Consider the following 26826-nt stretch of genomic DNA (forward strand, 5'->3'; position numbering starts at 1 on the left):
CCGTAACACATTATCGTACAATGCCAGGTGTTTGGTTGATTACAAAAAATTGTTCGTAATTTGTTTTGAGTTCAGCACAAGGTGGCATTGAATATGTAATGGAATACTCCCCACTAATGTGGGAATGCATTTCTACCAGTATTTGAGCTTGACTCCATTCAGGACAAAACAACCTACTTGACTGGCTTGGAGATGCTGGTGTTGGACTGGGGTGTACAAAGTTAAAAATCACACAACACCAGGTTAAAGTCCAACAGGTTTAATTGGAAGCACACTAGCTTTCGGAGCGTTGCTCCTTCATCAGGTGGTAGAGTGCTTCCAATTAAACCTGTTGGACTTTAACCTGGTGTTGTGATTTTTTTACTTGATTGGCAGTATCCATAAATGTTTGCTGCTATTTTGCATTGGTGGTGGAGGGAGTAATGTGTAACAACCTAGGAGATGCACTGCACAAATTCACTAAGGCTCCTTCAGCAAAACCTTCCACATGATGACTGCTACCATCTTAGCGGACAAGGGTAGCAGATACCTCTGAACACCACCATCTGCAAATTTCCCTCCAAGTCATTCATTGTCCTGATTTGGAAATATATACTGTTCCTTCAGTGTTACATGGTTAAAACTCTAGAACTCCCTCCGTAACAGCATTTTGGATGTATTTACATCAAGTGGACATATATGGCAATTCACCATATTTGCAAAGGAGCTAAGAATGGACAATAAATGCTAGCACAGCCAGGAAAACCTATATTCCATGAATAAACAAAAAAGATTGACAAAGACATAACAATTATTCATATTTTCTCCCTCCAATTTCCTATTTCTTAATTCTGCTCTTACATCCATAAATACCATTAAGTGTACGTCATTATTCTTCATGGATAAGTTAGAGTATGAGGCTATATATTTTTCACGTGGTCCATGCTGTATCATATTGGAGCAACAACATTATCTGAGGGTTCTGAGTTGTTCTATTGAACATAGTACTGCCTTTGGATGTTTAACTATTTGGTTGCATTGAAAGGAATAAATATAAATAAAATCATGGATAATGTATTTGAAATAATTTGTTCAAATAAATGCACAAAGTACTGTAAATAATGTTTCCTTTTAAATTGAGCTTTTATTAATAATGTCATTTAAATGTTTGTGAGCAATTAATTTCCATAAATTCAGAAAGGTGTATTCTAAGTATAGCATTTGAAGAGATTTTGTTTTTTTTTTGTTTTAGTTATCATATAACATCAATAACAATAATAGATTTCTCTTTGCAACTAGGCATTACCTGGTAACAACCCAATTAATGATCTCTAATTTTCTTAATTTTTCACTCTTGTATGCAATGCTTCAGAAATTGGTAATTTATCACATTAAGAGAAAACCTGTGAGTTGAATGATTTTTGTATTCTGCTATTCTAATAAACTCATTAATACTTTGATAACTCCTTTTAATTAACTTAAATTTGCAACTTGAAAAATATTCACGCATGCCCAGTGGATGCCATCTTGTTCAATCACTTGTTGGATAAGAATCCCTTATAAATAAATTACCATAATTCTTCTTTAGGAACTGAAGAGAGGTGATAGGTGAGTACTTGTCCAATCCTCCAAAGCATTCAAGTGATGCATTATGATCTGGATGAACAAAGAATGCCACTGACCGTCGAGGTTTGTTCAGCATATCATCAGCCTGTGGAATTGGAACTCTATGTTTCTAAGGGAAAGAAATAATAATTTGCCTGACTTCTCTACTTCATGTCACTATAAGTGCAAGCATAAAGATTTCTATTGTGATCCGAGTCCATGCTGAGAAATTCAACCCTTTGAGACTCGGCACATGAGCAGGTTCAAGACTGAAAATGATAAAGTTAGGACAGATGTGAACAAATGTCTCTTAGATTAATCATTTGAAGAAGGTCTACATGGGGTGATTGAAGCTCGGCCATTACAATCATGCAGAAGAATTAAAAGCTGTTGAGAAGACTTTAGAGTGTGAAAAAGATTTACTGGCAGATTAGCAGTAATGTGGAACTTCAACTACATGGAGAGAGTAGAGAAGGTTAGGGGAAGATCTAGTAAAAGTATTAAAAATCATTGCTTGTGAACAATAGAGAGAAATTGGTTCTTGTGGCCTATGGATCAGTAACTAGAGAATTTGTTTTTAACATGGTAAGTTATTTGATTCCGGAATACGTTGATTGAAAGGGTAAAAGAAACTGATTCAAATAGGAATTGGATAAATACTTGAAGCAGAAAGTAACTATAGAACCAGGAGGAAAACAGAATAGAGTTGGAGTAATGGATAGGTGTATCAAAGGGACATTGAACAGAGAGATTCCTTCTGTACTTTCACTCTATAGTGCCATATTTTTACATTTTGTTTGTGCATTAATTTAATAACATAGTCTTTTACACTTTATAAACATAATTGGCTCATGCACTGTAAAGGCATAAAGATAAGTGAAGTGCACAAAAAGGTAATTTAGCTGGTTGAATGTATCAATCTTTCATTCTTGTCCCAGTACATTATTCCTATTTTAATGTAGACCTATCCAAAAATCTTCACAAATTACAAAATTGAAACATCTTTCTAGTGAGTTAAGACCTTTTTAATTGCTAGAACTGAACATTTCTGTCTTTCATGTCACTTCTGTCAATATGAAATGAGGTCAGCTCAGTGGGGGCAGAAGTGCACTTCTAAAGCTACAGTACAATTACTGGAATACTGCTGTTTTCATGAAAAACATACCTAGTATTTTTTTTTCTGTTATGCATTTGAACACATTTCACTGCATCATATTTATAGCTACACACACACTTGCCTACAGTTTTGAATGAAATAAAATCCACTTTTTTGAAACAAATTAGCAGATAATTGCAATAACAATGCACTGTATCTTAGTAAATATGATTGCTATTTCATATCGTGTTTAACAAATTGACAGATATTGCATTTTAATTGAGAAAACTGTTAAAATAAGTTGTAAGTTCATGGAAATAAATGATTTGCTAAGATCTAAATTATTACTATTTTTACCAAAATAAGTGGTCTCACCGTGGAAATCAGTGTGTCAGCTGACCACCTTTGTAGGGTATCAGCTATGTTGAGTAGAACGGTATTTGGAATGTAGGGAGCAGCAATGAACTGGCCAGACTTGTGCATGACCTAAAATACAAATGTTGTTAAAACTCCACCAACAACTGCATCAAACAGCATTTCTTGTTTGCTTCTTCCCTTTCCAATTTGGGAAGAAATTTTGCTATGCACTCACAGCTAGTGGCTGTTCTTTATCTGTCTAGATGATGAGAAATAACAGGCTATTTTCTATGTGGAAGGCATTAAATTCAATCCTCTTAATTGAAATCTGCAAAGTTCTATAAAGGACATTGTATGACACTGAAGTGCATTTGACTTTCTCCTTTGTAGCACATTAGTTCTGTAACTAATTTGAATTTCCCCATTGTCATTGTACCAGGCCAAGGATTGAACCTGTGAATTCCTGGCCTTCTATGATTCATTGCTACAACAGGTTTCCATCTGAGCCATTCCGTGTTCTCTTATTTTGACTTTTCTTTATAAATTGTTCTTGGTTTCGTATGTATAAAATAATTATTAATGATTGAAATCAAATAAATGGTAAATTACTTATGACTAACAAGTCAACTAAACTTTATTTTCAATTAAATATTGCTCAAAGGAGCATTATGCTCAAGGAAGACCGAATACAGTAAGTGTTTTCTGCTTTGAGGCAATGTGCTAGGGAAATTTCCCATATTTGTGGGATCACCTTGGGAAAATATCTCAACTTTTTGGGGCTTTCATTTTTAGGGATAAAGGAGGTGCAGTCAGGTGAGCCTTTGGTGATGCTGAGTAGCTAAATGGGTAGTTTAAAAGGTTCACCTCAGCGCTGTGGGATTTTGTTCCAATTATAATAAAAAAGGTCCTCCTGCCCTTGCCCCATACCCACCTTCAGTATTCCCAAAACTCCCTTTTTGCCATCTACTCTTCATCATGCACCACCACCTATCCCAATGCAGCATCCAGGCTTGCAACACAAATCAATCCACACCCTTAAAAGGCCACAGTGAAAACTGGGGCAGTTTCCCTGAGGTCGAGAAACAGAGTTTGGACCCACTCACCATTTTTAAAGACCTCCTGAAATCACTCCGCTTCAGAGAAAATATAAGCTAGAAATTATCTGCTTATTGCTATCTATATCACCTATTTTAAGAATAAGATAAGTGATAACATGAATGAAAGGGTGATAACATTTCTTGTTAAATTGTCTCTATGTAAATAATCTTTGAGGAGAAAGTGAGGTCTGCAGATGCTGGAGATCAGAGCTGAAAATGTGTTGCTGGAAAAGCGCAGCAGGTCAGGCAGCATCCAAGGAACAGGAGAATCGACGTTTCGGGCATAAGCCCTTCTTCAGGAATGAGGAAAGTGTGTCCAGCAGGCTCCTCCCTGACCTCCTTCCACCTATCGCATTTCCAATGTCCCTCCCCCAAGTCCCTCCTCCCTACCTTTTATCTTTAGCCTGTTGGACACACTTTCCTCATTCCTGAAGAAGGGCTAACGCCCGAAACGTCGATTCTCCTGTTCCTTGGATGCTGCCTGACCTGCGCTTTTCCAGCAACACATTTTCAGCTCTATGTAAATAAACCTAATATTTGTCGGAGTCAAATAAATTACGCAATGAATAAGTTTGTTCTCAACTAACAAGTGATAAGGCATCAATATTATCAATGCTTTTAACTTTAGCTTCAAAATGTTATTAATATGTTTATTTGCATCTTGAAAGAAATATGTTTGGCAGAGAATCATTAGTTTGAATATGTAATGATGTGGAGGTGCCAGTGTTGGATTGGGGCAGCAGACAAGATCAGAAGTCAGATGATACCAGGTTATACTCCAACAGGTTTATTTGAAATCACAAGTTTTCAGAGTGTTGCCCCTTCTCCTGACAAAGGGGTAACATTATGAAAGCTTGTGATTTCAAGTAAAGCTGTTGGATTGTAACCTGATGCCATCTGACTTCTGACCTTGACTAAATAATGACGCTGATTTAGTGGTGCCAGTGAAGGCAACAGAATCATTATGGTGTAGAAGGAAGCCATTCAGTCAATTGTGTCTGCTTTGGTTCTTCAAGCATCTTGATTTAATGTCAATCTCTTGTCTTTTCCTGTAACCCTACAAATTGTTTCTATTCAAATAATCGCCTTATGCTCTCTTGAATACCTAAATTGAAATTGCATCCTCTACACTCCCGATGATTCCAGACCCAAACGCCATGCTGTGAAAAAGTTATTTTTTTCTCCCACAGATTCTTCTATTACAAATTACTTTAAATCTGTGCCTTCTCCTTCTCAATTCTTTTGAGTGGGAAAAATTTCTCCATTCTACTCTGTCTATGCCCCTTATCATTTTGAAAACTTCTAATGAACACCCCCATAGCTGCCTTTTCTCCAAGGAAGTCAGCCCCAATTTCTCCAAACGTTCCTCATCACTGACGTTTCTTATCATTGGAGCTATTCTCAAACATCTTCTGCACACACTCTCCAATGTATTCAGACCCTTTCTCAAGTGTGCTGCCCAGAACTGCACATGGTACTCTAGGAGAGCAACATGTTTAGGACCTGTCTTATTGGACAATAGAAAAGCTCTGCATTCTCCATAGGGTGTAAATCGTGAAGAGGAGGGATGTACTGATGCCTCATATCCTCAGATGCCAATTTACAGATTCAAATGTCAGGAATGGAATGCAATTAGAATAGAAGTAGACCAATTGATAAGCTACTCTGTTATTCAACAATATCATGGCTATCTGGGTTTCAAATTCTACATTCCCATAGACCCCAGAGAAACTTTTATTTCCTTACCTAACAAAAATCTATCCATCTCTGAGATAAATAAATTCATTGGCCCAACTTTCCATGATCTTTAGCAGAGAGTTACAAAATTGTAGAACCCTCAGAGGGAAAACTCTCCCTGCCTCTGCCATAAAATGGCATGAATTTATGTTCATTATTTGTCTACAAACTATTCATGTACAAATTTAAAATTGCAATTTGAGTTATGAGGAGCCATTTGCTCATTGTTTCATGAATATTTTCATGAGGAATGACATCAAAAGTACTCTTCCAAATTTACAGATAATTCACAGAAATTACCTTTAAAAGCAATACACTGTGTTCAGATTGGCTGCCAATATGGCAGGTGCTCACTTCAAGTCTTCTGCACAAAGTGGTTGCTCCCAAACATGGAGGTATTGATTTGTTTATTTCTTAGAATAGAGATGACTGAGATGCTGGGAGAATTGTCTTACTCTCATGTCAGTGACATTCAATCTTCCTACCTTTTGTAAACTTGTCATCGTTCAAAACTTTGCTCATTATATCTTACACAAAGCTGCTTTCATATTTTACTCCTATGCTTGCTAACTATCACTGACTGCTGTCCAAGCAATATTGTGATTTTAAAATGACCATTTTTGTTTACAAATGCCTCCATGATTTTACCCTTTCTTCTCTTTTGTATTATCCTCCAGTATCAGAAAACTTCAAGATGCCATGCTGTGCATAATTTCAGTTTGAACTTACCCTCAGTCTTTTGATTGAAGCTTGCTTTTCAATATATGTTAAATGTGATTCAGTATATAGTCAGTATATAGTTGCAACTCATTGAAAATTTGAATCTTAAAGTAGGATCGTGGTTTAGAGATTGAAACTTACCTCCAACCCTCCGTTCTTATCTTGAAAGAGTAAGGTGAATGTCCCATAATCAGAATGCTCTCCACATCGCATTTGATTTTCCTTCACAGAGGATCTCTGTATTTGTGGGTAGTATGCAGTTCTCAAAGTTGTAGGATTTTGATTACCTTTGGGAGATTACATTATTTCTACATTATAAACTTACATTGAAACGTGCAATTATATTAACCTATTCTTATTAAGCCCCAAATAAAAGAAATAGCAATTATTTATCTGCTTTCTGTGATATTTGACTCATTTTCCATTTAAATAGTCATACTATCAGTTTGAATAACTTTTTCTTTTCAAATTCCTTCTGCTTCTCATTTTCTGAAGCTGTTGATTTTTTACTAGTGTACAGCACCACAAATTATTTACTGATCCCTCCACTTGTCCTGCCACCTTCAGTGATTATGTATGTAAAGAACCAGGCCCCTCTGCTCCTGTAGGAGAAAGTGAGGACTACAGATGCTGGAGATCAGTGCTGAAAATGTGTTGCTGGAAAAGCACAGCAGGTCAGGCAGCATTCAAGGAACAGGAGAATCGACATTTCGGGCATAAGCCCTTCTTCAGGAATGAGGAAAGTGTGTCCAGCAGGCTAAGATAAAAGGTAGGGAGGAGGGACTTGGGGGAGGGGCGTTGGAAATGCGGTAGGTGGAAGGAGGTCAAGGTGAGGATGATAGGCCAGAGTGGGGTGGGGGCGGAGAAGTCAGGAAGAAGATTGCAGGTTAGGAAGGCGGTGCTGAGTTCGAGGGATTTGACTGAGACAAGGTGGGGGGAGGGGAAATGAGGAAACTGGAGAAATCTGAGTTCATCCCTTGTGGTTGGAGGGTTCCTAGGCAGAAGATGAGGCGCTCTTCCTCCAACCGTTGTGTTGCTATGGTCTGGCGATGGAGGAGTCCAAGGACCTGCATGTCCTTGGTGGAGTGGGAGGGGGAGTTGAAGTGTTGAGCTACGGGGTGGTTGGGTTGGTTGGTCCGGGTGTCCCAGAGGTGTTCTCTGAAACTTTCCGCAAGTAGGCGGCCTGTCTCCCCAATATAGAGGAGGACACAACGGGTGCAGCGGATGCAATAGATGATGTGTGTGGAGGTGCAGGTGAATTTGTGGCGGATATGGAAGTATCCCTTGGGGCCTTGGAGGGAAGTAAGGGGGGAGGTGTGGGCACAAGTTTTGCATTTCTGCTCCTGTACCCCCTTTAATATTGTAACCTCCATTTTATACGGTCTGTAAATTTCTCCCTCCCATAATACATCACCTCACACTTCTCCACATTGAACTTCAGTCACCATTTATCTGACTCAGCTACCCACTTATCCGTGTTGTTTTGACACTCTATACTACACTTGTCACACTTTAGCATTCTTCCAAATTTCGTGTCACCCATAATCTTAAAATTGTCCCTTGCCCGTCAATATATAGATCGTTAATATATATTGGAAAAGCAAAGATCCCAATTCCAACCACTGGGAAGCTTCAAGACAAACCTTCCTCTATTTCAAACATATCTTTCTTATTACTCAGCCAATTTTTTTTTAAAAAGTGTTTCACTGTCCCTTTTATTCCATGAGCTATAACATTTTTAAAGTGTTGTGTGGCATTGTATTGAATGCTACATTGATAAATTTTTGAATGTCAACTTTTCAGAAATTTATCAATAGAGGATTGTGAGGATAGTATGAGTAAAATGCATTGAACTGTTTGATTAGCCATTGTATTGAATGGCAAAGCAGGCTCGACAGACTGAATGAACCACTTCTGTTCCTGTGTTTCTAGGTCCTTTGAAAGTCCATGTTTACCACATCAACATCATTACTCTCATTGATTCTTCCTGTTACCTCTTCCAAAAAAAACTCCAAGTTGGTCAACTACAGTTTTACATTTAGCAATCTGTACTAGCTCTTTCTAAACAATCAACCTTTTCTATGTGATTACTAATTTATTGCAAATTACTGTTTTGATGTATGCCCCCACCATTGACGTTACTGAACTAATTGACCTGTATTTGTAGTAATCCTACAACCTTTTTTTTTAAAACAATGACATAATGTCTGCCATTCTGTAGTGTTCTGGCATCTCTTCTGAATCTCGGGAAAACTGAAAGATTATGACTACTTCCTTTCCAATTTCCACTCTCACTTCCTTGAATATCCTTGGGTCATATCATCCTGTTCCAACATCATCTCATCCTTAAGTATTGACAGCCTATCCAATTTTACTGAAATCCACTGTTCTAATGACAAAGCTACCTTTTCTGAATGGCATATAATGTTTTCTGCCTTATCCCCAGTACCTTTGATTCCCTTTCTGATTAAAAATCTATCTATCTTAGCCTTAAACGTATTACTGACCTAGCTTTGTCAGCTCTCTGTGGTAAAGATTTCCAGACAGTGAGTTTCTGATCGAAAACACCGCCCTCTGTCCTCCCCCACCAACAACGGTGTGATTGAGTTCCCCTCATCCTCACTTTTCGCCCCTCCAGCCTCCGCATTCAAACAATCATTCACCACCATTTCAGACAATTCCAGCAGAACACTACAACCAAACACATCTTCCTCTCACTCCCCCATTTGAATTTTGCAGGGATCATTCCCTTGGGGACACCTTAATCCATTCCTCAATCACCAACACCACCCTTTGCCTCTCCACGGCACCTTCCCACGTAACCGCAGAAGGTGCAACACCTGCCCCTTTGCCTCCTCACTGCTCACCATCTAAGGGCCTAAACAGTCTTTGCAGGTGAAGCAGCATTTCACCAGTACCTTCTCCAATCTTGTGTACAGTGTTCACTGCACCCAATTCAGCCTACTCTACATTGGAGAAACCAAACGCAAACTGAGTGATTCACTTTACAGAACACCTCTGGTCTGTAAGCAAGCAGGACCCTAACCTTCCCATAGCTGGTCATTTTAACACTGTGTCCTGCTTGCATACCCACAGTCTGTCCTTAGCATGCTGCAGTGTTCCAGTGAATCACAGCACAAACTGGAGGAACAACATCTCACCTTCAGACTAGGCACTTTACAGCCGTCCGGACTTGATATTGAGTTCAACCTCTTTAGATTGTGAGCAGTTTTTCCTTTTCAGTTCACTTGTTATCATGTGCTCCCATCCCACACCCACCCGCACCCCCATCCCACTTTACTATCCTTTCAAGTCTGGCAGGAGACACATCATTGTTCTGCTATCCTCACATTCCAAACATTTAAAATGAACTATCAACATCATTTCTTCACCAGCAGCCTACACCCACTAACCCCAGCTCCTCCCCACCTCACCCCTACCCAAGCTATAACATTGATGCTATCCCCTCCACACTTCAGCTTTGAAGAGTCATCAAGACTCAACGTTAGCTTGCTCTCTCTCTCTCCGTGGATGCTGTCTAACCTGCTGTGATCACCAGCATTTGTTGATTTCTGCCATCTTTGTCTACCTTGATTGAGCAGCTTCCATTGGATGTGTAAGACATGACTGTGAAAGTTGACAGACCATTTAATCATGGATACAATTGCAGCAGATTTTACTATTGTCAAAATAACTACTTACTCCCAATTTTTTTGTGTTTGCTCATAAAGAAATCACTCTCCAGGCCCAGACCCAGTGCAATAATTTTCATGACTCGGACAGACAGCTGCCAACAGGCTTTGAAGAATGATTCCATACTCCTTGTAAACTCAGGATCATGGTCAACAGGCCAGTTCTAATATAAATAAAAAAAAGAATTCTTAAATTAGCATTTTGAGTGAAATAAGTTAAAGAAGTTAAAAATCACACCAGTTACAGTCCAACAGGTTTATTTGGAAGCTTTAGCTTTTGGAGTGCTGCTCCTTCATCAGGTGGTTGTAGAGTATAAAATCATAAAACACAGATTTTATAGTGTGATGCAACTGAAATTCTGTATTCAAAAAGACTTGGTTAAAAATCACACAACACCAGGTTATAGTCCAACAGGTTTAATTGGAAGTACACTGCCCAGTCCAACACTGGCATCTCCAAATCAAAAAGACTTGGATGGTTTGTTCAGTCTCTCCATCATTTGTTAAGTCTCTTATCTTTTTAAGATGACCGTATTGGCTTCAGTTCTTTCATATGTAAATCAGAGAACCTTTTTTTGAAGTAGCGTTCTCAAGTGAACTTTAACAATATGTGCCATGTCGGCTCAGATAATGCATTGAAGGTGTAAGGCAACTACCAGCCAATCTGACCAAAGAGCACATCCATGAACTAAAAACATTCATCAGGACTTTGGATCCAGTCCTTCAGAGTTCCCTACGAGCCCTCCTTCCACGTATTTTTCATGTAGGCGACTTCTAGAAGATATGCAAAGCCAGCGCAGAATATCTCATTGTATGAAACAATGCGACCCTGTGTGAGAATCTCTCTGGCTATGTCAAAGGCATCTTGAAACCCATTGTACAGGGGACCCCAGCATCTTTTGCGATACTACAGATTTCTTACAAAAGCTCAGCAGCCATGGACCAGTCGAACAGGGAACATTCCTTGTCACAATGGACGTTTCAGTGCTGTACACCAGCAACCTCCACGATGATGGCACTGCGGCAACTCCCTCAGTATTGAACACCAACAACTGCCAATCTCCGAGCACCATCCTACAACTCATTCACTTTATCCTCAACCTGAACATTTTCACCTTTTGACAGCTAATTCTTCATCCAAACACACAGAACAGCCATGGGGACCAAATTTGCATCCCAATATGCCAACATTTTCATGCACAAGTTTGAACAAGACCTCTTCTCTATGCAGGACCTCCAACCAACAATATACTTCAGGTATGTTAACAACAGTTCCTTCCTCTGGACACATGATGAGGAGTCACTGAAACAACTACACAGTGATATCAACAAATTTCACCCCACCATCATAACTCACCATGGACTACTCTTTAGTATCTGTCTCATTCCTGGACACATAGATCTCTATCAAGGATGGGCACCTCACTCTACTGCAAACCCACAGCTAAACTCACTATACAACACTTCTCCAGCTTCCATCCAAAACATATTAAAACAACCATCCTCTATGGACAAGTCCTACACATACACAGGATCTTTTCAGATGAGAAGGAATGTGACAGACACTTGGAAGTACTCATGGATGCTCACATATGAATGGGGTATGATGCTCAACTCATCGACCGCTAGTTCCAACATGCCACAGCGAGAAACTGTAATGACCTCCTCAGGAGACAGATATGACCTGCAACCGACAGGGTACCCTTTTTTGTCTAGTATTTCCCAGGAGCCAAAAAACTGTGTCATGTTCTTTGCAACCTGCAGCACATTATCAATGAGGATGAGCACCTCCCCAAGACCTTCCGCATGACTCCACTTCTCGCCTTCAGACAACAACCAAATCTCAAACAGATCATTGTTCGCAGCAAACTGCCCAGCTTTCAGGACAACACCATGAAACCTGTCACGGCACATGCCACAAGACGTATCAGAGTGTCGACATGGATACCACCATTACATGTGGGGACACTACCCACCATAAACATGGTAAATACACATGTGACTTTGCCAACGTTGTCTATCTCATACACTGCAGCAAGGATGCCCTGAGGCTGGTACATTGGCGAGACCGAGCAGATGCTACGGCAACGGATTAATGGACACCGCACAACAATCACCTGCCAGCAGTGTTCCCTCCCAGTCAGGCCTCGGACCTTTGGGTGACCATCCTCCAAAGTGGACTTCAGGACAGGCAACAATGCAAAGTGGCCGAGCAGAGGCTGATAGCTAAGTTCGATACCCTGGTGTTGGCCTCAACCGGGACCATGGGTTCATGTCACACTACAGGTGACTGCACTGCACTACACACACATGCACATACACACACAAACATGCTCCTACAGACTCATACACTCACGCAGACCCTCTATCATACACAAACTCTTTCTCATATGCTCACATATACACGCCTCCACACTCATACCCACACATATACCCTCCCACAGACTTAGACCCCTTTACACTCCACACATACACATACACGCATTCTCTCAGACATACTCACACCCACACCCCCATACACACCCACCACATGCATGCACACAGATATAAGTTTGAAAGGTGAATTTTTACTTGCAGAACTACATTTTATTTTGCTTAAAAACTGCATGTATCCTTGTAAGATTTTGTAAATCCCTTTTTAGAAGTAGAATCAGTCTGAACATTGGGACACAGACAGACAGACTTTAACCTCACACCTTCAATACATTGTCTGACCTGACATGGCACCTATTGTTAAAGTTCACTTGAGATGCAACTTTAAAAAAAGTTCTGAGATTTACACGTGAAAGAACTGAAACCAATATGATCATTCTAAAAGATGAGAGATGTAACAAACAATCCAGGTATATATCATTTCAGTTGCATCACACTGTAAACTTTTGCTATAAATTCTGTATCTTACTATCTTATACTCAACAGCCACCTGATGAAGGAACAACTCTCTGAAAGCTAGTGCTCCCAAATAAACCTGTTGGATGATAACCTGGTGTTGTGTGATTTTTAACTTTGTACACTCCAGTCCAACACTGACACCTCAACTCATAAGTTAAAGAAGTAAGCGTGCAATGTTTTCTTAACTTAAATTTTGAATTGATTTAGAGAAACTTTTATTATTTAATTCAGCTATTAAACTATCAAAAAAACTTTACAGGCGACATGTTTGATGATCCCAGTTTTGGAGATCAGTCATGATTAGTTAGTCTGCACTATTCAGAGTAAGATGGGCAACACATGAATTTAGTGTACCAACATCATTGAATGGTTGTAGCATTGGCCTGAATGATTCTTAGGTTGCTCATCTGTACTAAAAGCTGCTTGCGGCCTCCTGGCAGCAAGGATAGCAAATCACATTGTCCACCAACCTTACTTGTAAAGGTTGATTCACTATTGAAAGGTACTTCAGCACTGCTAAAGTGAAGGTGGTTAGTTAATGAAGATTTTGGGAGGCTGAGTAATACAGCGCTTTTGGGTTAAGTGCCATTGCAAAGGAGATGGTGAACAAGATGAAAAACAGAAGTGAAGAAGAATGCTGGTGTTTGGTAAAGGCACATCTATGTCCTCAAGCAGATGGTCAAGGTAGTAAATTCATACTCTCTTAGATCTTATTTTCACTCCATCAGCACACCTGCATGTTGTTCTCATCATTCCTCCTGCAGTACTCACTCAAGATTTATATCCTTGTATTTACATATTACAGCTCACCATCAAACACCTTCCAATAATACCAGTCCCATGGTCTTCTTTCTGTTGCCAGAGACTTTCCCAACTGTTCAACTGTGCAGCCATAACACCTAAGCACTGTGCCAGTCAATCACTAACAACTTCATAGGATGGTTGCAGAACAAAGGAGATAATTTAGCCCATTGTTTTTACGTTAGCTTTCTGCAAGAGCAACACGACTTGTTCTCTGCCATTTCCCCGTGGCCCTTAATTTGTTTTTCTCTTTAGGTGTTAACCCAATTTGCTTCTGTAAGCCAGATTTGAATCTGTTCCCACTGCAGTCTCAAGAAATACATTATAATCCTTGCTGCTGCATTAAAAATAATTTTCCTTGATGTCAATTTTTTTTTTGCCAATCAACTTTAATAAGTATTCCTTGCTCCTCAACCCTTCCAATGATGGGAAAAATCTGGCCCTATCCACTTTGTCTTGATTGCTCGTGATTTTGAATACCTCTAACAGAATTTGTCCCAAATTCTTCCATCTTTTCGCATAAGCAATTGGCTATTCATCCAGAAATTTAACTGACATTCTGGGGACTCAGGTTCAAATCCTGTCACTAGAGATGGTGGAATTTGAATTGATGTCCTGTACACAAAATGCAAGGCAAATCCAACTCAGCCAACTGCTGTGCAATCCATCTAATCTCGATCAGTAGCATGATAGACGGCGTCATCAACTGTGCTGTCAAGCAGCACCTACCCAGCATTAACTGCACAGTGACACCCAGTTTGGGTTCATCCAGGGCAGCTCAACTCCTGACCTCATTCTAGTGTTGACTCAAACATGGATAAAAGAGTTGGATTCCAGAGGTGAGGTAAGAGTTACAATCTTTGATATCCAGACTGCATTTGATCTAGTGTGGTGTCAAGGAGCCCTAGGAAAACTGGAATAAATGGGTATCAGGGAGAAAACTCTAAAGATCGGAGTCATACCTGGCATATAGCAAGATAGTTTTGGGTATTTGAAGTCAGTCAACTCTCCTCCAGGACCTGTCTGCAGGAGTTCCTCAGGGTATGTACTAGGCCTACCCATCTTCATCAATGAGCTTCCCTCCAACAGCAGGTCAGAAGTGGGAATGTTCACTGATTATTTACCAATATTCAGCACATTTACTGATAATCTTAAGATGCTGAAGCAGTCCATGTTTAAAATAACAATATTTGGGCAATATCCAGGCTTGGGCCGATAAGTGGCAGCCAATTACCATCTCCAACAAGAGACAATCTAATCACAGTCACTTGACATTAAATGCTGTTATCAACATCCTGGGGGTTACTATTGACCAGAAACTCAAGTGGACTGGCTATGTAAATGTAATGGCTACAAGAACAGATCAGAGGCTTGGAATTTTGCAGGAAGTAAGTCACCCCCAACTGCCCAAATCCTGTCCCCCATCTACAAGGAACATGTCAGGAGTCTGATGAAATACACCCCACTTGCCTGGTTAGGTACAACTCCAGCAACACTCAAGAAACTTAACACCATTCATGACATAGCAGCCAAAGTGGCTGGCCTCACAGCTACAAATATCCACTCCCTCCAATACCAGTATTCAGTAGCAGCAGTATGTAGTATCTCAAGGTGCATTGCAGAAATTCACCAAAGATCCTTCAACAGCACCTTCCAAACCTATGATCACTTCCATCCAAAAGCACAAGGACAGCAGACACATGGGGAAACCACTACCTGCAAGTTCCCTCCAAGTCACTCACTATCCTGACTTGGAAAGATATTGCCATTCCTTTACTATGACTGGGTCAAAATCCTGGAATTCCCTCCCTATGGGCATTTTGGGTTATCCTTCAGCACAGGATGCAAACATTCTAGAAGGCAGCTATTTCCACTTTCTCAAGGGTACCTAGAGATGGGCAATAAATGCTGGCCACCCGGTGATACCCAGGTTGCATGAATGAGGTAATAAAAGCTTAAGCTCTTTCCTGAAACCGTTCTTTTAAATCATTTCAGCATCTTCATTAAAGGCTTCACATCCAACCTATAGTTTTGTATTTAGAATTGGGGCTAAGCCAATGATTTGGTCTCCATGGATTTGCACTCAATTCATCTATTGGTAAAGTTCAGGATCCTGTTTACCTTTTTAATTTCTCATCTAGCCTAGTAACATATGCAGGTTCTTTTTTAGATTAGATTACTTACAGTGTAGAAACAGGCCCTTTGGCCCAACAAGTCCACACCAACCCTCCGAAGAGCAATCCACCCAGACCCATTCCCCTAACACAACGGGCAAATTCAGCATAGCCAATTCACCTAACCTGCACATCTTTGGACTGTGGGAGGAAACCGGAGCACCCCCACACAGACATGGGGAGAACATGCAAACTCCACACAGACAGTTGCCTGAGGTGGAAATTGAACCCAGGTCTCTGGCGCTGTGAGGCAGCAGTGCTAACCACTGTGCCACCGTGCCACCCAGTGTGCACCACCTTTAAACTTATTTTAATTAATTCTTGGAATATGGTTGTTGCTGTCTATTGCTAATCTTTGTTCTCGAGACAGTGGTAGTTACCTTCTTGAACTGTTGCAGTTTTGAGGTATTATCCTTCACTTTATTTTGCTTCTCCTCATTTTTTCCACAAAATGTATCACTTCACATTTTTGTGCATTAAATTTCATCAGCCATCTATTGAATCATTCCAGCAGCCTCTCACTGTCTATCACTATTTTAACAGTTCCAATATAATAGGAACTTACTACCTGAGATTGTTTTTAGGGCTCCAACTTCTGCAAAGGACTGCATTTTGACATTTAGTGAGTGTTTGTAGTAAACTGCTAAAGCAATTGATTTGGGAGAGGGGTAACATTTGAAACATTTCTGGATCAGCTCAGACCATTAAGGAATCTCAGTGGTTGATACATCCTGGAGTCATTAAGATAGTTGTTGGTATTTTGTATAATTGTCTCTTTCTGGTTAATAAGTCTAACTCTGTTGAGCCATATAAAGAGTTGCTTTTAACCTTCTGTTTTGTTAGGCAGGAGTTTCTATCCAAAATCTAGTTTGGGGTGAAAGCTCTTAATCCCTGCTACAAAAATAGTGAGCTTTTAGAATGCTGAGTTAAAAGAACTTAGTGCCAACTGACGCTAAATTTAATTGGAGATATATTATACAATGTGTTCAAGTTAAGGAGATAATAGATGATTAGGACACAAAGATGTTTTTGTGGGACATGGGTTTTGTTGGCTGGCCAGCATTTATTGCCCATTCCTAGCTTCTCTTGAGAAGATTTGGTGAACTACTTCTTGAACAGCTACGGTCCACATGTAATAGGTTGGTCCAGAATGCTATTAGGGTGGGAGATCCAGAGTTTTGACCCAGCAACAGTGAAGGAATAGTGATGCATTTCCAAGTCAGAATGGCTTGGAGGGAAACTTGCAAGTGGTGGTCGTCCCAGGTATCTACTGCCTTCGCCATTTTAGATGAAAGTTGTCATTGGGATCGGAAGGTGCTGTCTAAGGATCTTTGGTGAATTGCGGTGTGCCTTGTAGGTAATACACATTGCTGCTACTAAGTGATGGTGTTGGAGGGAGTGGATTCTGATAGATGTGATGCTAATCAAGTGGGCTGCTTTGTCCTAGATGGTGTTAAGTTGAGTTTTTCTGGAGCAGCACATCTCCAAGCAAGTGGCGAGTGTTCCATAAGACTCCTGATTTATGCCTTGCAAATTGTGGACAGGTTTTGGGGAGTCAAGGGGTAAGTCAATATTCATAGCATTTGACCTGCTCATGTAGCCACTCTATTTATGTGGTGAATCCAGTTGAGCTTCTGGTTAATGGTAACCTTTATGATATTGATAGTGAGGGCTTCAGTAATGGTAACACTGGGGAGTGACAAGGAGGTTCATTTAGATTGTCTCATTGGAAATGGTCATTGGGATGTGAGGGAAATCAAGGATTGATTACATTACTAATAAAGCACAAAGTTCCCTGCAGCCTGTCTATTGTGTACTTTTTCCTTCCTGTAATTTTTTGAAAGCAATAAATCATGCATAAAATTCTCAATCCTACCACAGAGGTAAAATATAAAGAAAGAAACAAAACTCAGTCCAAATTTTGAGATCTTACATGACTTTCAGACAGCGATGTTAGATTAAAAACTTCTTTCAGGTCTTCAGAGTTTGTGGAGTTTAAACTGTAAAGAACACAGTATTTAATAAACAGAGATATACAGAATTAATACACTGTACTCAGTTCATCTTCAAGCCCACTCCTTTCACAAACTAAGATTTATGCCTATCAGCAATTACCCAAGCCAAGCAATCAACTCAGAGAAAAATTCTGCATTAATATTCCTTCCCAAATGTAGAACAAACCACAGTCCACTACACAAACGGATTCCCACGCCTCATTGTTAATTGGCAGAGATATCTGTTAAGTAACCCTGGACTGGTTTGTTTAAGGGATAATGAGATAACCAATACAAATGCATGATTTCCAACTGTTGTTAATGACTCATGATGGCACCAAACCTCCTCTGTACTAATGTTGACAAAGTAATGCTGTATTCAGCATAATGCAACTTCCATTCAGCATTCCTTATCTTCAGATCACTTAATGGTAAGGTCCTGGGGACTGTTGCTGAACAAAGAGACCTTGGATTGCAGATTCATAGTTCCTTGGAAGTGGATTTGCAGGTAGATAGGATAATGAAGAAGGTGTTTGGTATGCTTGCCTCTATTGGTCAAAGCATTGAATACAGAAGTAGGGAGCTCATGTTGCAGCTGTGCAGGACATTGATTAGGCCACTTTTGGAATATAGTGTGCAATTCTGGTCTCCCTCCTATATGAAGGATGTTGTGAAACTTGAAAAGATTTGAAAAAGATTTACACAGATGTTGCCAGGGTTTGAGCCAATAAGTAGAAGCTAAATAGGCTGGGATTGTTTTCTCTGGAGAGTCGGAAGCTCAGGAATGACAATATAGAGGGTTATAAAATCATGAGGGCATGGATAGGGTAAATAGACAAGGTCTTTTCCCTGGAGTGGGGGAATCCAGAACTAGAGGGCATTGGTTTATGGTAAGAGGGAAAAGATTTAAAAGAGACATAAGGGCAGCCTTTTCAGGCAGACGGAGTTGTGCGTATGGAATGAGCCTCCAGAGGAAGTAGTGGAAGCTGGTACAATTACAACATTTAAAAGGTATCTGGATGGGTATATGAATAGTAAGGGTTTAGAGGGATATGGAAAATGGGACTAGATTGGGTTAGGATATCTGGTCGGCATGGACAAATTGTACTAAAGGGTCTGTTTCCATGCAGTACATCTTCATGACTCTAAGTGCTTGCATTTGGGACTGAAGTATCTTGGGCTTGGGTCATACTGGATGACATTTTTCTGGGAATCTTACCTTTCTAATTCAATCCACCCTTGGCTTGGAATCTCACAGTCCAATATACGAGCATATTGTTGTTTAATGTCCTTCGGAAGCTGAAAGAAATTCTTGCTGATGTCCATCACTCTAAACACCTGAGAAACATAATTGTTTGAATGATTATAAAATGTGTGCTCTATATTAACTATAGCAATGCTGGGGTTTCACTAGCTTAATAAACTTTAGCATTCACACTTAGCCAGAGCATCTATAATGCTGCACAACTGATTCTGTGGTGGAGAAAGAACATTTTAAGGCCTTGTACCTCCAACTAACTCTGTCTCTGAGGAGATTGGCTTTTCCTTTTGAGACAGCTGGGACAGAGTAGTGATGCCTGTAGGAACCTAACCTGAATGAAAGATAACTTTTAGATACAGGCCTTTCCGTTGGTGGAGTAGTAGATTTTTATGGCAACATATCACCTCCTGGTGACATATGCCATTTTAGACAGACTTCACTGAAGATTTACCACTGAAGAAATGTTTTGTTTCTTTTCCCATAGAAAGAAGTGAAGAAAATAGGGAAGAGGTGTGTGTCGTACAGGTAGCCAGTATTTTCATTTAAAATCTTCATTTTAGAGTATCACATTCACCATCATTCCATCTTCTATTCATTATGCGATTCTCATGATAGAAAATGAGAGTTAAATCCACACTAGGTTAATTGCTGTCAATGCTTATGCCTCCTCACCTGTATGTTCAAATGCCCTTCTGATAATAAATTTACACAGCATTTTTATTGACGTGTCCTGTCTGGATGCATTTGTGATACTTAATATATTTAAGTTGATTAGATGAAATTTTAACGTGCTTTAAATCTAATACTTTTAGACATGGCACGTTTAAATTTTGCATTTGGGCATGTGTCACAATTAATAAAGAGGTTAAAAATAAAACATTTAAAGTATAATCATTGAACAAATTAACAGTTCAGAATAATGAGCAAGCAAATATGAACATATTAATATCTATATGGCATAATGCAAAGCACATTTGTGAAAATGAATCACTCTTTATTTTGGTAAACTTACAACAGAGTAGAACAAGACCACTCAACTTGTTTCATTAAGCATGCAATTTTAATATGTCCAGCAAATTGAATAGTACTACATATAAAATAAGAAAATAAAATTAATACGCACAGTTTGATCTTCAATTCCAGTATTTTTCAGATACACAAACCCAATGTCTCTGAAGGCTCTTATGATCTCTCTGGATATTTGCTCCATTTCAGTGGCTGAGGGCTCAGGTTTCCCTAAGCCAGCTGCACCAAAATCAACCACTTCAATGTTCATCTTGTTGCAAGGTTTCTGTCTCCTTCAGTGCTTTCAGTAAAAAAGGCAGACAAATTGATTGAAATAAGATTAACTAAAAGTGAAATTGAAGCCATTACAACACCAGCTCCATAGCCAAGAAAGCCCAGCAGCATCTCTACTTTCAGCGCAGACTGAAGAAAGCCCACCTTCTACACCTCATCCTCACCACATTCTGCAGAGGGTTCATTGAGAGTACCCTGAGCTGCTGCATCACTGCTTGGTTCAGGAATTGCACAGTCTCAGATCGTAAGACCCTACAATGGATAGTGAGGACAGCTGAGAAGATCATTGGGGTCTCTCTTCCCTCCACTACAATCATTTACACCACACGCTGCATTCGAAAGGCTAAGAGCTTGAGGGAGACCCCACACACCTCTCCCTCCTGAAATGTGGCAGAAGATACCAGAGCATTCTGTCTCTCACAGCCAGGCTGTGCAACAGTTGCTTCCCCAAAGCCATCAGGCTTCTTAACACTACATGATCAGACTCATTTCCATCTGAAATTCTTCGCACAACTTCGAATTGTTGTTAGAACAATGCCTATTAATTATAATTCTTTTACTACAATGTAAGTTGCATGTTTTGCACTTCTTATGCACTTTATGCCGCCCTGTGTATGGTTGTGTAGTTTGTACTGTCCATTCAGCACCTTGCTCCTAGAGGAAAGCTCTCTCCTTTTTTTTACTATACCAGAAATGACAAATAAAAGCACGACTACTCTAAAGATTTGCCTGTAAAGTAAGTTTATGAAGTAAACTAATTATAAATTCAACAAGATCTGTTGAAATGTTTGCCAAATATTGGACTTGAGCAATAGGCCTTGGTGTCACTTATTTGTCAGATTCTATAAATGCCTCAAGAAGCATGTGCTCAAATATGGGGTAAAACACAATGAATGTTACATTGGTATAGGTCTTAGTCTAAGCTTTGAACATCCATCAGAGGTATGGAGAGCAGGCAGATTGGAATAGAATCAGCATGCAAGGCTGATTTATTACCTTTGTTCCCAGCTAGCACTCCAAATGCCTCAACCTAATACACATATGTTTTGCAGCAGGAAGAACACTTTGTCATGACTTTTCAAGGGGTCACTTTTTGGTAAGTATGTGGTTAATTTCTTCTTCAATTGCATGGATTCTACCAACGTTTGGCACCTTCCATTGCAGTTTCAGGTTTCAAAAAGATAAAGACATTGCTTTGACGGGTGTTGAATAACATCTTGCTGACTCCTGTCAGGCAAACCAATTGGGCCTGGACATAGATGAGTTAATACAGCAATACCTTTAGGATACAGCATAACCTGGAGGATCTAGAAGTTCAATGGTAGTGTACCTACATCTGGGATCAAATTCCACCTGCCCCAGATATTTGTTGCAATGCCTGAGCAGGTTGTTTTAAAACAATAGCTACTATATGAATGAAGAATGAATAGAGTCAAGGCAGAATTGATTAAACCTATGGAGGAGGAGGAGTCGAGTATTGTAAGGGCTTCAAACAAGGATCTGACTGAGTGTTCAGGAAGCCATTCTCTGATCTGAACCTCAATGATGAACAATGTGTTCAACACCTGCATTTAGGAAAGAACACATCATTGAAATCCTCCAACTGCTGCATCTACGACTCATAGCAGGGTAAAGGCCATAATACTACTGTTTGTGAACCTTTATGCATCTGGAAACATTAAAACTGGAGCAGAGATACTTGCAACATCTTCCAATTTGCATTCTGTTCGTGTATATGGATGGTCACTGAAGCTCAATATTTACAGAGCAAGTTACATTTCATTCTCACCTCTCAGGCAGATGCAGGCAGACTGAATATGAAGTGCTGCTTGGATTTTAGGTTTCTTCATGCTGTACTACTGTGTGAATATTGCAATCTAGTTGTGCTTTATGCTAGAACTGAAAGCAAATTACACTGCTTCAAAATCCAGTTGATATGTGACCATATACAATGAATCTTGCAAATCAATGCCCAATATTCTGGCAGCTGCCATGACACCTTCAATGTATTGCATTCTATGTTGCAGTTGCCTATTGAGTCATATTGCTTCATAGCTTAGTAAGTAACAAAAGCAACAAGTTTGAACACGGTGTGTAAAGTTTAAAAATGGATCAGACATTATTGATTGGTTCACGTTCACTAGAATTGCAAAGCTGCCTTAAAATTGAAAGGCAGTCAGTTGAGAGGAAGGAGTACATGGGTTTTAATTTAATGGACCTTTTATACGATTTTGTAACAGAATTAGTGTGAAGCAGATTTCTACCTAAAAGGAAAAAATGTTAAGAAAAAATGAACTGAAATAATTTTACAGATTTTCAATTAACACAAAAATTAATGGTCATAAATAATAGATCTGTCAGTATCCTCAGAGAGAAAGGTTATGTATCATATGAGCATACATGTCATTGAAGAGACAACTAAAAGGTACTAGTCATTTTCTTCCTCTTTTTTTCCAATTTATTATTGTGCTGGTAGTTAATTTCCAAGAACCATCTGCTATTCCTCACTAATAACACAATAGCTTCCAACTCCATTTGAGCATTTTGAAAATACAGACTCTATCTTTGTTGTTTCTCATTTCCTTTTCCCCTTCTTGCTAAAATGTACAGCTCAATAAAAATGAATGTCAACTTCCTAACTTCTGATTTAGATCCAGGATTCAACTTATTTCAAAAGTTACTAAGTTCATTTTTATAGAATATTCTCAGACAAGCAAAACATGCCAGATTTCAAATTTTGATTGAAACAGATATAATCTAAAATTGCAGCATAAATGTATTGTTCTCCTAATTGGTGACAAAAGCAATGCTAAACTTTTAATTATCAAATGTTGACAATTTTTAATAAATTAATCTTTACAAAACTTACCACTAAAAGAATTTTGCTAAATAGTTCCGGAAGCTGACTTTACGCATTTGCTTAAACTCGATAGAGTTGCTAATTTATAAAAGTAGCTATTCAAATATTTATTCAGTGCTTATTGGAAAAATGTTTGCCAGACAAACAATCAGTCAGACTTTGACTCTTTGGCATGAAATTCATGTCAAGAATGGAGAAAAGAAAGGAACAATTTAAAGAAGAACTTCCAAAATTATAAGGGACTAACTTGAATGGGGTGAGAGGGCATCTGACCAAATGAACTGCACCAAAATTTGACTGGATGTCAGGAGAATGTCTCAAGCACAAACCATGCTAAATAAGTTGAAATGAAAAGTGAAGAGGAAAATTGGCAAAGAGGGAAGAAGAAAATAGAATGTCAGTAATATAACCCAAGCATCATCTGCTGGGATCTAAATAGCAAGTGGGCAGAAAAGTGCTACGTTGGGTCCATAAGTGACAAAAAGTGCAGAGAGGTTCAGGCAAAGCTGGAACACTTGATGAGTGGTTGTATCACATTTTTCAAAGGAAAAGGATTTGACAAATTATTAATAAACGTATAGTAGTAAATGAAATTGATTAGGTTAAAAGAGATAGGCAGAATCTATCAGAAAGGCTGGCAAAGCCTATGGTGAGTGATTAAGGAACCTAGTCTGTGGGTTGACTTAAAAAAGTGCAGAATAACCTGTCATAATCTTTCATTCCTACTTAGGAAGGAAATATCAAGTGGATTGGAAAGTGGCAAATGTCACACCTTTAGATTAGATTACTTACAGTGTGGAAACAGGCCCTTCGGCCCAACGAGTCCACACCGTCCCACCGAAGTGCAACCCACCCATACCCCTACATCTAGGGCCCTTACCTAACACTACGGGCAATTTAGCATGGCCAATTCACCTGACCTGCACATCTTTGGACTGTGGGAGGAAACCGGAGCACCTGGAGGAAACCCACGCAGACACGGGGAGAACGTGCAAACTCCACACAGTCAGTTGCCTGAGGCGGGAATTGAACCCGGGTCTCTGACGCTGTGAGGCAGCAGTGCTAACCACTGTGCCACCGTGCCACCCCCTTGTTCAAGAAAAGGACATTCTTAGTGATTACAAGATTGTCACTTTAATATCTATGGTGGGTGCAGTTTTACAACCATAACCAGGGAAAAGAATAGTAGGTAAAATAAATTCAAATTAAAAACAATGGATGCTGGATATCTGAAACAAAAACAGAAATTGCTAGAGGAACTCAGCAGGTCTGGCAGTAACTGTTTCAAAGAAGAGTAACTGAATTTGAAGTATTAACTCTGCTATGTCTCCCAGACACTGCCAGACCTGCTGAGTTTGTCCAGCACTTTTTGATTCTGTAAAATAATGTAGGAACTTAGAGAAATCTGTATTAATAATGAAAAAAATGCATGAATTTATGGTTAAAAATCATACAACAGCAGGTTATAGTCCAACAGGTTTATTTGGAAGCACTAGCTTTCGGAGCGCTGCTCCTTCTTCAGGTGATTGTGGGAAATAAGATTGTAAGACACAGAATTTATAGCAAAAGTTTACAGTGTGATATAATTGAAATTATATATTGAAAAAGACCCAGATTGTTTGTTAAGTCTCTCATCTTTTAGAATGGCCATGTTGGTTTCAGTTCCTTCATATGTAAATTGCAAAACTTTTTTTAAAAGTTACATTCTCGAGTGCATTTTAACAATTGGTGTTGTGTTGGCCCAGATAATGTATTGAAGGTGTTAACTCCCTGTGAGGCTGTGTGTACCATAATGGTCAGACTGATTCTAATCTAAAAAACAGATTTACAGAATCTTACATGGATTCATGCAGTTTTTGAGCAAAGTAAAATGTAATTCTGCAAGTACAAATTCACCCACAAACTTATATGTGTGCGTGTGCATGTGGGTGTGTGTGTGTGTGTTTGTGTACCATACAACCTTGTCATGGTAGGCGCTACAAAATGTTCAGAATGTTGATACGGATACCACCATTATGCGTGGGGACACCTTCCACCATGTACGTGGCAGGTACTCACGTGACTCAGCCAACATTGTCTATCGCATACTCTGCAGGCAAGGATGAAGAGACCAAACATTGACGAGACCAAACTGAGGCTACGGCAATGGATGAATGGACACTGCAGAACAATCAACAGACAGGAGTGTTCCCTCCTAGTAGGAGAACAGTTCAGTGGTCCAGGACATTCAACCTCAGAACTTTGGGTGACCATCCGCCAAGGCGGACTTCGGGACAGGTGATAATAAAAAGTTGCAGAGCAGAGGCTGTTAGCAAAGTTCGATATCCATGGTGATGGCCTCAACCGGGACCTTGGGTTCATGTCAAATCAAAGGTGACCCCATTGCACAATACACACGCACAGATAGACGGACACAGACAGACAGATGCAGAGAGACAGACCTTCACTCACACACACACACACACTCTCTCATACACTCACACTTACACTCCCATACACACCCTCTCACAGACTTAAACCCTTTTACACTCACACTCACACACATACACACACCCTCCCACAGACACTTATAAAACCACACCCCCTCCCCCCAACACACACACACCCACATGCACACGTACACATATAAGTTTGTGGGGTGAATTTGTACTTGCAGAATTACATTTTACTTTGCTCAAAAACTGCATGAATTCATGCAAGATTCTGTAAATCCGTTTTTTAGATTAGAATCAGTCTGACCGTTGTGGCGCAAACAGCCTCACAGGGAGTTAACACCTTCAATACGTTATCTGGGCCGACATGACACCAATTGTTAGAGAGCACTTGAGAATGTAACTTTTACAAAAAGTTTTGCGATTTATGTATGAACGAATTGAAACCAACATGGTCATTCTAAAAGATGACCATGTTAGCAAACAATCCAGGTCATTTTCAATATATAATTTCAGTTACATCACACTATAAACTTTTGCTATTAATTCTGTGTCTTACAATCTTATTCTCCACAATCACCTGATGAAGGAGCGGCACTCCGAAAGCTAGTGCTTCCAATTAAACCTGTTGGACTATAACCTGGTGTTGTGTGATTTTTAACTTTGTACACCCCAGCCCAACACTGGCGTCTCCAAATCATGAATTCATGAAAGTTGAGAGTGTGGTGCTGGAAAAGCACAGCAGGTCAGGCAGCAGCCGAAGAGCAGGGAAATCGACGTTTCGGGCCAGAGCCCTTCATCTGGAATGAGGCTGGCAACCTGGGGGGTGG

The 26826-nt window shown here is 39.7% G+C and overlaps 1 protein-coding gene across 3 annotated transcripts; it reads right to left on the reverse strand.

Annotated features, from left to right (window-relative positions):
• Nucleotides 1–1103: 1103 nt before the first annotated feature.
• Nucleotides 1104–25848, reverse strand: LOC140493675 (uncharacterized). 3 transcript variants are annotated; one of them, XM_072592404.1, is made up of 9 exons: nt 23574–23603; nt 22494–22603; nt 20529–20711; nt 19364–19482; nt 18084–18150; nt 10294–10447; nt 6733–6878; nt 3056–3166; nt 1104–1714 (listed from the first exon to the last, which is right to left on the reverse strand). In XM_072592404.1, the coding sequence occupies exons 3-9, from the start codon at nt 20679–20681 to the stop codon at nt 1511–1513; spliced, it is 954 nt and encodes a 317-aa protein (XP_072448505.1). In that variant the 5' UTR covers nt 20682–20711; nt 22494–22603; nt 23574–23603; the 3' UTR covers nt 1104–1510. The 3 variants fall into 3 exon arrangements, with proteins under 3 accessions (XP_072448505.1, XP_072448504.1, XP_072448503.1); XM_072592403.1 differs by lacking the exons at nt 22494–22603; nt 23574–23603 and adding an exon at nt 25623–25848; XM_072592402.1 differs by lacking the exon at nt 22494–22603 and having other exon boundaries at nt 23574–23688.
• Nucleotides 25849–26826: the final 978 nt, after the last annotated feature.

The sequence above is a fragment of the Chiloscyllium punctatum genome, chromosome 22, assembly GCF_047496795.1.
Source record: "Chiloscyllium punctatum isolate Juve2018m chromosome 22, sChiPun1.3, whole genome shotgun sequence".
In the NCBI taxonomy this organism is placed as follows: Eukaryota; Metazoa; Chordata; class Chondrichthyes; order Orectolobiformes; family Hemiscylliidae; genus Chiloscyllium; species Chiloscyllium punctatum.

Bases quoted from the DNA above. Each gene is read 5' to 3' on its own strand.
- LOC140493675 (XM_072592403.1), bottom strand. From the start codon at position 20,681: ATGAACATTGAAGTGGTTGATTTTGGTGCAGCTGGCTTAGGGAAACCT. The intron at 10,448-18,083 runs GTAAGATCTCAA...TATTTATATTAG, and splicing joins CATCGCTGTCTGAAAGTCAT to AACTGGCCTGTTGACCATGA. The intron at 6,879-10,293 runs GTAAGTAGTTAT...AATCTCCCAAAG, and splicing joins CAAACACAAAAAAATTGGGA to GTAATCAAAATCCTACAACT.